Source organism: Penaeus chinensis, chromosome 9 (assembly GCF_019202785.1).
Source record: "Penaeus chinensis breed Huanghai No. 1 chromosome 9, ASM1920278v2, whole genome shotgun sequence".
Lineage (NCBI taxonomy): Eukaryota > Metazoa > Arthropoda > Malacostraca > Decapoda > Penaeidae > Penaeus > Penaeus chinensis.
This window is the reverse complement of record NC_061827.1, coordinates 13,882,483-13,892,482: the sequence shown is the minus strand read 5'-3', so window position 1 is coordinate 13,892,482 and position 10,000 is coordinate 13,882,483. Positions and strand designations below refer to the sequence as shown.

The 10,000-nt window shown below is 37.8% G+C and overlaps 2 protein-coding genes across 3 annotated transcripts in view; one reads left to right on the top strand and one right to left on the bottom strand.

Moving 5' to 3' along the window:
* Window positions 1–4,413, bottom strand: part of LOC125029117 — a 5,014-nt gene extending 601 nt beyond the window's left edge. Inside the window, exons 1-4 of the mRNA XM_047618906.1 lie at window positions 4,364–4,413; window positions 2,085–2,412; window positions 1,341–1,529; window positions 1–650 (exon numbers count right to left, since the gene is read on the bottom strand). The exon at window positions 1–650 is cut by the window's left edge and continues 601 nt beyond it. Coding sequence (XP_047474862.1) covers window positions 378–650; window positions 1,341–1,529; window positions 2,085–2,351 — 729 coding nt within the window. The 5' untranslated portion in view covers window positions 2,352–2,412; window positions 4,364–4,413 and the 3' untranslated portion in view covers window positions 1–377. The remainder of the gene's footprint in view (window positions 651–1,340; window positions 1,530–2,084; window positions 2,413–4,363) is intronic.
* Window positions 4,414–9,061: 4,648 nt separating this feature from the next.
* LOC125028994 overlaps window positions 9,062–10,000 on the top strand; it is an 11,013-nt gene continuing 10,074 nt past the window's right edge. Inside the window, exon 1 of one of the 2 annotated variants that reach the window (XM_047618690.1) lies at window positions 9,062–9,145. In XM_047618690.1, the coding sequence (XP_047474646.1) occupies window positions 9,135–9,145 (11 nt within the window). In that variant the 5' untranslated portion in view covers window positions 9,062–9,134. Of the gene's footprint in view, window positions 9,146–9,253; window positions 9,422–10,000 lie in introns of those variants that run through there. The other variant, XM_047618691.1, reaches the window with a different exon arrangement.

The window sequence follows — 10,000 nt, the reverse complement described above, 5'->3', positions numbered from 1 at the left end:
CTTTCAAACCCAACCACCTCATTATAAACAATTTTGAGGGATGCACTGTTTGACATTTTGAACATTATATCATCCATCCCTTATAATAGCTCATATAATAAAAGTTCAAATGCCTTTGCAGATGTGCACAAATATGGGCAAATCTCATGAGAACAGCCCAGAGCAGGTTATGTTATGTTTCTGCAGTTCTATGAGGTATGAAACCAACATGCAAGTTGACTACAGTATTCTGCTTGTGTCCACGCTCGCTCACAGTATATAAATCTTTACTTAGAAACTCCTGGCAGCTAACTACTCCCTGGTCATTCATGGCTAACAAATTCTGACTACTGACCCTAAAGCTTTATCAACCATAGGGTCTAGCACCTATCCTTATCCTATAATCCATCCACAACCTCAACAGAATCTGGATCTATGTTATCCTCTATTAAAGTTTCCCGGAATGTCCCCAATAGCCTGGCATTTGGGTCGACTCCTCGCAGGACAGACAAGATTACATTGGCTGATCTCCGTGTGGTGACATTAATGCGGTGGTTTTCAGGTTCTAACTCAACTTGTCCAACTCCTTTGCGGCGTAAGCGCCTTAGGAGCCGTCGTTTCTGCACACAGCTGTATGGCTCAATGGGGAACACCATTTCAAATTGGTGGAGCTGTAGAGTGAAAAAAAGTTCAGTTAATTATTGAAAAAGGAAACAAATTAGATTTTACGTAAAAAGTACTCTGCTTATATATATATATATATATATATATATATATATATATATATATATATATATATATACTCTTAAGAGAATAAAACTATATGCACTGTTTGACTAATCCATATCCCAGCAGTCATTATGAGAGAAGAGAAGAACTATATAATGCTTGAACTTAAAAAAACAGACTTAAAATACTTCAGACAAAATACAGTGTTCCAACAATTTATAGTGGCAATGAAAAATGTCTGGTAATCCAGGTGGTTCATATTGACACTATTTTCTCATGTACCTCAGTGCAAATCTGGTTACCCAAGAATCTTTCCAAGGATTTGTATCTCAGAGTAAACCAGCACCAAACATGTTTCTGGACACCATGGCAAGGAAATGGGATGCTGTGTATTTTTAAGGACCTCAAATAGCAAACATATACAGTTACAGAAGGTGCTGGTCCCCCTCCCTCCCTTTCTCAAATCCAGCTCCATCTTCTTACCAAATCTTTACCCCGGATGTACAGTTAAACCCTGGCTCTTCTCTCTTCCCTTAAAAATAATTTTCCTACTCCTTATCCTCTTCTGCTTCTCTGCTATTAGTCCTTTAGCAATAAGAGCAACCTGCAACATTCAAATTAAATGCACTTACCTTACGTGGTGGAGGCTGTAGTTGATGATCAAGACAGGTCTGTGTGTTGGCATTACTTTGTGTAGTTTGGGTGATATTGTGGACTTCTGTAGAATGGTTGTTAGTGGGTGCTACTGGTGTACCCTCGGCTGTGTCCCCCAGGCTCCCTTCACACCAGTCCTGGTTGACTAGCCCGCTTTCAGCCAGCACCTTTGGAATAACACGACATGATTAGAGGGGAAAATTTTCCTTGTGGTATCATGAAAAGGAGGTAAGAGCAATATAATGAAAAGCTAAATTGGCAAAGTAGACTACAGATGAACATAGGAAAAAAAAAAATTTTGACAAGTCAAAAAAAAAAAAAAAAAAAAAAAAATATATATATATATATATATATATATATATATATATACACAGATACATACATAAAAAAATAAATAAAGAATAGACAAATACATAAACAACAATAAAAAGCATAATTAATAATAACTCAATTATTATAGGAGCCCCCAGTACCATACCAAACAACATATCAAGATGCATACAATTAGCTGTTCAAGGGAAAAATCTGAAGCACAGGAAGCATAAAATTAACCTGCCCTCTATGCTCTTGGCTGTGGCTTAAACAATCCTTTAGGTAATGAGGCAAAAACAAGGCTTTATGCTTAGTTTTGTGAGGCTATTTCTCCTGAATGCATACAGCCATGACAATACACAAATAAACACTTCCTCAATTCTGCAGTGCATAATATGCTTTCTAGTTACCTGCTGTATGTTGTGTATGGTATTCTCATGTGCCTGAGAAAAGAGCTGCTCTCTTCTGGACCTAAAGTCATCATTCTGTGCTGCCTCATCCCGTGGCCCGTCCCCTGGGGTTCGCTCAAATACGTGGTATACCTTCCGTCCATCAGGTCTAGGCTTTGCATCGCTGAAGAGCACAGCCTCAGGACTGAGCATTATGACCCCATCATACTGCGGCTCTATGGACATGGCGCCATCTTGTTGGGGAAGCATGTCCGGATTTAGAAGCATTATAGCTTTTGCGTATTTCTAGCTGTGACTACTGGGGCATTCCTTGCATTCTTGGTATCACCTGGAAAAGAATAATAAAAATCTTCTTTCAAGGTGATGCAGCAACTTTTTTTTTCGTGCATCATTCATTACCTGTTATATTTTGTTCTTGTCTCTTGTTTCTATTGGTTTCAAATCACACGTTTTATGTGATAAACTTTTTAAAATGTTTCCCAATAACATCTGGATCTTTAGAACACATCATAAAGTTTGCTCCGTGCATTTACTTATTCAAGCACACATGCAAACACACACACACATGCACACACACACACACACACACACACACACACACACACACACACACACACACACACACACACACACACACACACACACACACACACACACAAAATCAGATGACAATGACACATACTCTATATCAACCTTATGGATCCACTGAGGGGATGACCCCCTTTCTATTACAACCAAGAATAATAAACCCAAATGACCACAATCTGTAGATTACTGTTCCCACACAGGAAACATCAAGTAGCAAGTCTAGTATTACATGTAGAAGAACTACTTTTCATGCTATCAGGGAAATCAACAAAAAAAAATCTGGGGACCTATGAGATTATCCTATATGGTTAATTTGGCTTTTGTGTCTTTGCTGATACTTCAAAAAGCAATGAACTACCTGATGCACTATCAATATAATAAAAAAAAAAAAAGAAGTACTTAGTTACTTCTTGCTATATCATTTGTTAGTCTCTGAACCTGAACATCTATACACATCAGCTATCACACTGCATGTGGTTTGAAAAGAAGCATAAAAAAAAAAAAATAATGGCAGTCCAGATTACCGTTTCCCACATTCCCTTTACCTATGAACTCTTGGCTTATTCATTAGTACTTTTGTCTTATCTGCTTCTCACATCTTCTCCTATCATCATATTATTACTAAACACAACCCAAACTTGAACATGGTACATATTTGTAGCTAGCAATCTGCTTAATACTGCAAGTCTTCAAAAAGATGGGTGTAATATAGTACCCCAATAATAATTCTACACATTGGACTAATCTTAGTCCGATAAAAATCACTAAAGTAATTTGACGAATTAGCAAACAGTATCTTTCAAAACTAATTTCATCATACATTTATAATAATTGTGTTCTATCATATTCAACTTAAAACCTGCTATGACCTGCAAGAGAAGTACTAAAATCTTACAATTGGACACTGCCAATTCCTGTCAGAATTCCTGTCAGAATGTATATGACAAACATTTCCTGACCTCTGCTGGCACCCCAACAGACATGAAGGGTACAAGTTCGTCAACTGTCGGCATGAAGGACACATATTACTCACTGGTCAACATGTAGATGCCTTTGGAAGATTAAGCAGTGATGAAATTTACACCAAATACAGTATTACCAGTAAACTTGGCATAAAAGTTACAGAAAATTCATAAATGGGCATCAGAGTTCAGGTTTATGTATCAAGGCTACATTCTTTTCTTGCAATAGAAAAATGCACATTTGCCTCTGAATTGGAACATGAACTATGGAAATTTACATAAATGTATGTAAGTACTCCACCATACATGGAGAATGATAATCGCCAGAGGTGTGCATTACCCATTTGTACAATACTATACTAACATGTGCAAATGTAACATGAAGGATAATGTAATTTACTAGTCTGTATCAAATTTTCCAATGAATAATAAATTAGGACAATTCTACATTCTACTCTTTGGAAATGATGCTGGTAAATAAAACTTTTAAGGGCCTCATCTCTAGTACACGTACACTGAAAGGTTTGTTTCATGCCCAAGTTCAAGCTAATACTCCGAAATGAGGGTTGTTTCCCGTGGAGTTTCAGTTTCCCCTGAACTCTCCTCTCCCCTCACTTCAGAAGTCTCTCTTACTCTCCTCCTTTACCAGCTTCCGGACTAGCAACTTCATGTGTGATATTTTTGAGACACCGCGAGGGCTATTTCGGTAAAATGAGAAAGAAACGGTACCTTTTAGGAGTCATTTGTGACAGCGTCTGCAGTGTAAACAAAGCGGATGCCAGCACAAAGCAAGAGACTCCGCGGGATCAAAAAAATTCCCCTTTTTTTAATTAAAATTTTACTTGTAGGTCTTGGTAAGGAAATTTCATTATAGTCGCAATGTATTCGGGACAAAATAGTGTGAGGAGAGGCGATTTAGACATTCCGCTGGGTCAAAAAAAATCCCCCTTTTCTTTGGTTGTTTTACTTGAAAGTCCCGTTAATCAAAGTTAATTTGGTTATGAGATCCCTACAATAAAATGTGTGTGGGGAGATGCTCTTACCCGCTGTGTGAGTGTCCGTTGGCTGGGAAGAACTAAATTTACCCTTTTACATCCAGAAGGGAAGGGCTTGTGGGTCAAAGCAGAGCTACCCGCATACTTGTTCTATTTTTACATTTTTGAGCCCTTTGCTTACGTCCTTCGGTCACACATTTAGGGATGAAATATTGGACCTCCCATTTCAGTTTTGTGAAACTGGATGGTTGAAGGATATTTTTTTTTTGGAGTTCTAGATATTATTATCGTAAATGGCGTTTGGCCTACTTCTTGGGGACATGGAGACGCCTATATTGATTGGTGTCGATTATGTTTGTGATTGGAATATCGGCTGATCCCAGACCGGTTTTATCCAGAACTTTCGACAGGATCCATTGCCAACATCAATGGCATCTCATACGCAGTGGTAAAATACTGTGCCATTATCCGTTGTTTTGTATAAACTAGTCTCAAGGCCGCCTTTGATTCTGCCATGTTTGCTTGAATGTCTCTATCCAGTTCAGAGCAATTCAGAGAAAACCCAACGAATGCAATAGAGGTATCAGGGACATGGAAAAAACGGCTAGAACACGGACAAAAAAGTAAAACGAGCAGGGGTTCATTCCCTCAAAATATTGATGAGTCACCTCACTCACCAGCGGACCTCCCAACCTCACTCCTGCTTGGAACTGCATACAATAAAACTCCTATGGACGTTTACTACACCTCGATATTACCCTCAGAATTATTTTACGTCTTGATACTCTTGAGTGGGAAACCCTATATTCCAGGAACCTGAAATCTTTCGCGAACATATGTTGAATATTTATAAAACGTCATCATCTCATTCTCCTGCTTCCTCGGTACCCTCCCCTTCCCCAGCCCCCCTCTTCCCTAACCGTCCCTTGCCTTGAAACCCACCTTCCTCTTTCCCTACCCTCCCCTCCCTCCATCACCCCCCCCCCCCACTTCTAAACTCACCTTCACCCTCATCATTTCTCCCACCTTGAGTTACTCCCTACGTTGGAAGCATTGTCACAAGGAAAGGGAAAAAACTTTTATGATGACTAGATATATCTCGCTTAGGCACAGACAGACAAGCATCCGGAGCCAAGGATGCTGACGTGAAAAGGACAAAAGAGGTGTGGATGAGGGAGATCGAAGGAGTGGGGGAGAGGAGGTAGGAGGAAGGAGGAGAAGAGATGAGGTGGAGAGGAGAGCCAATGACAGCGGCAGCAAATGTATGCTGTTGTTTGTGTGTTTCCCTTGCACTGCTTTCGGGATGACACTCAAGAATGCTGATTCTAGTTCTGTAACACAATGGCACTTACGGTTGTGCGGTAAACCTCTCTCACTGAGAATGTAACACTTGCTAAATTTGGTGTAAACACGCCACACTACAGCCAATGCGTTCACTTATGTAATGAGTTTCAGCTCTAAACCATATCGACATTTGTAACACTTTCTCTGTGTAATCTGCAAATGCTGTTCGGTTACACCCATGCTGCAAGAATGTGACATTCTTTTACAATAAGAGTGTTATGTTATGTACTGACGTGACTGTTATGGTTTCATACTTCAGAATGTTATAATTGCTTTATCTATAAGGCGATATTATCTCAAACTGTTACGTGTTACATCACCCTACTATAAGAAAGTTACGCGGTCTTAAAGTACTCTACTATATTACTTGCCTTAGGTGTTACATTTGCATTTTTGCCGAGTGCTGTGCATCCTCGCTGAAGCTGCCCCTGTGTGATGCAAGAAAACGGTAACACAACTCTCATAGAATATTAAGCAAAAAGCAGGTCTCTGACAGGTGTAACGCCTCTTACAGCTTTAATACATTCTCTTTTCAGCTAGTGTTACACAGTCTTCACCTCCATCACCACAATAGGTCCATGACCGCAGTTCTTGACTTCCACTGCTGTAACTGCAACATTCCTTGACCTCAATTCAACCATTCCATAACAACAGTAACTACAAAACTACTACAGTACCCCCTCGCCCACGTGTACGTTATATATAAACATTGATGTTCAGCTGAATACTTTCTGTGTCGGGCTGCCATACACTTTCAAAGCTGCAACTGCATCACAGCTAAGCTTGAACTACGATCAATATGAATATCACTATATATGTAAAAACAATATTTTTTTTTTTTTGAAAAAGGGGCTTGTCACGTATTAATCACAAGCATTCCAATTTCTGTAATAAGCTATGTATATCGTAACTCTTACACGGTAGTAACAGACAGGAAACGAGATGACACTGTAAAAAATATATGGCTTTTGTTAATTCATAATTGCACACTTATTATGATCTACCCGGTACACCTACACCGCGGCCATTTAAGCTGCAATACGGCACAATTACCTACACAGGATAATGCTGATGATGATAGTAATAATGATGGTAATGATAAAAACAATAACAAGAACAACAACAATAATAATGATAGAATTGATAACAATACTACTAGTAATAATGATGCTGATAACAACAACTTTAATGATGGAGATGAAGATGAAGATGATTATGATGATATAAATAATAATAATAAGAACAACAACAATCAATGATAATAATAATGATAGTAAAAATAATAAAAACAACAAGAATAACAACAACGCCATTAATGGTAATAATAATAATGATAATAACAATAAAAAATAGTAGTAATAATAAAGCTTAATTATAAAAACAGCAATCAAACAATATCAAATAATAACAATAATAATAGTAATAACAATAATAACAATGACGATAATAATAACGATAATAATAACAACAACAACAACAACAACAACAATAATAATAATAATAATGATAATAGTTATAATACTAATACTAATAATAACAACAATAATTGTACTAATACTAATTCTAATACTACTAATAACAATGATAATAATAATAATGATAATAACAATAAAAGTAGTAATAATAAAAAAATAATTATAAAAACAAGAACCAAATCATATCAAATAATAACAATAATAATAACTGTAATAATGGTAATGACAATAATAACAATGACGATAATAATAACGATAATAATAACAACAACAACAATAATAATAATAATAATAATAATAATAATGATAATAATAATAATATTAATAGTTATAACAATAATACTAATAAGAACAACAATAATTATACTAATACTAATTCTAATACTACTAATAGCAATGATAATGATAATAATAAGACAAATCCCACCCAAAAGAAAAACCAAAATCACAGCACAGCCAAGATCCGCGCACATGGAAGACACACCGCGAGTGATTCTGAGTCCGTATTTGTTCCTCGACTCCGCTTGCCCGAACGAGCGTTGCTTCCATGGTAACCTCTCTCCAACACTTCACTTCCCTTTTCCCTCTCAGCTGCTGCACGCCGCCCACGCGTATTTCCTTACGCAGAAGGTTGTTCTCAGAATGTCGTGCTGCGTGTTATGAGAGTCGGCTGTGTGTCTTTTTTCTTTTTTTTAACGTTTTTCGTTGGGGTTGGTTACATTTTGATTGTCTGTTTATTTTTTGTATTTTCTTTTTTTTTATGGTTCCACCGGTTGTTTTTTGTGTGTGCTTATGTGTTTGCTCTATAATGTCGAATTTTATATTTTATATTTTTTATTTTCATTAATATATATTTGTTTTACTGCTCTACGCCGTTTTCTTTTACCTCTTTCCATCTTCAGCGTCTCTTGCGGTTCCTCCTTCCTCTCCCCCACCCTCGCTCACCCTCATGTGTGCCTCTCTCCTTCTCTCCCCTCACTACCCTCTCCTTCGCGTTCTCTTCCTGTCCTGTTTGCACCCTCGCTCTGTTGCTTTCCCCCTTCTCTGTTTCTCCCCCCTCATTCTGTTTTCCCTCTCCACCATATGTTACGCAAGCCGTTTCCCTTTTCATTCTCTCTTTCTCTCTCAAATCCTCTTTGGTGTCTACCTCTTTTTCTTCTCATTTCTTCTGTCCTATTCGCTTTTGTATCTGATGTCTTTTCCATCGCCACTCCCTCCTCTGTTGCTTCCTCCCCCCCCCCCCTCATATCCTCTTCCTGGTTTCCCCTTCCCACCTCTCTCCTTTCCTCCCTCCTTCGCCTCCTCCAGCAAAAAACATGCCGCACCATGTGTTGGCCACCGCCACCCGATCCTCTGATCATTGTAATTCATCTATATGTCATCATTCATAAAACAACATCCCTGTTTCCCGACCTTACGATGGAAATGCTAGCGACGATTCAAGGGGAACGAGAGGACAGATTTCAGCCAAAGCGAATGTCAGAAAGCAAAAAACAAAAAACACAATTTCAACAACCGCACATCACAAAATGTGAATCTCTGCGACACCCTCCCCCCCCCTCCTCTCCTACTTCCCTTCCCCTCTTACGTCCTTACCCTCCTGCCCCCTCCTCTGCTGACACCCTGCTTGCTTGCTTTCTTTCTTGCTCGCTCTTACCCCCTCAAGCCAGGAAGTGTGTGGGCTGAATGCACACGAGGTAGGTCTATCTGTCTTTAGCGTTCGGCTTGTGCATAACCCGGAATTATAGGGAAAGATTGTGGCATTGGATTTAGTAACAGCGTGTCGTCCGTGACTGATACTAAATAAATTGTTATTTATGATAATGGAATGGTACGTGACCAGATATTATGAAGACGTGGCACTGGCACTGCTATGGATGCTTCTGTGAACTGAAGTATTATGAAGTATTCAATATATGCAAGTGTTGAAAATGCTTTCGGATATAAGCTACTGAATATGTGACCTGGCGAAGGTAAAAGGTATATGACCCACATACTGCAGATGTGAGGTAATTAATTCTAGATGAAATTATACGACCTATATCCTGGAAAATGATATGACACAAATATAGTGTACACACACACACACACACTTACATACTTACGTAAATACCCACAACGATACACACAAACACACACATGTCTGTCTGTCTCTCTCTATGTATATCTATATGTATATATATATAGATATATAGATATGAATATATAGATTATATATACATATGTATGTATATATATACATATACATACATATATATATATGTATATACATACATACATACACACACATACACACATATGTATATATATATATATGTGTATATATATATATATGAATATATATATGTATATATATATGAATATATATATATATATATATATATATATATATATATATATATATATATATATATATATATATATAAACAAGTGTATTACGTTCCTGACGTAACTATCAAAAGTACACAGCAAGGCGAAATGCACGAGGATACAGTGCATTCATAAAAGTGATAAATGCATGGCTGATGTACATATTTCATCGCATGGCACAG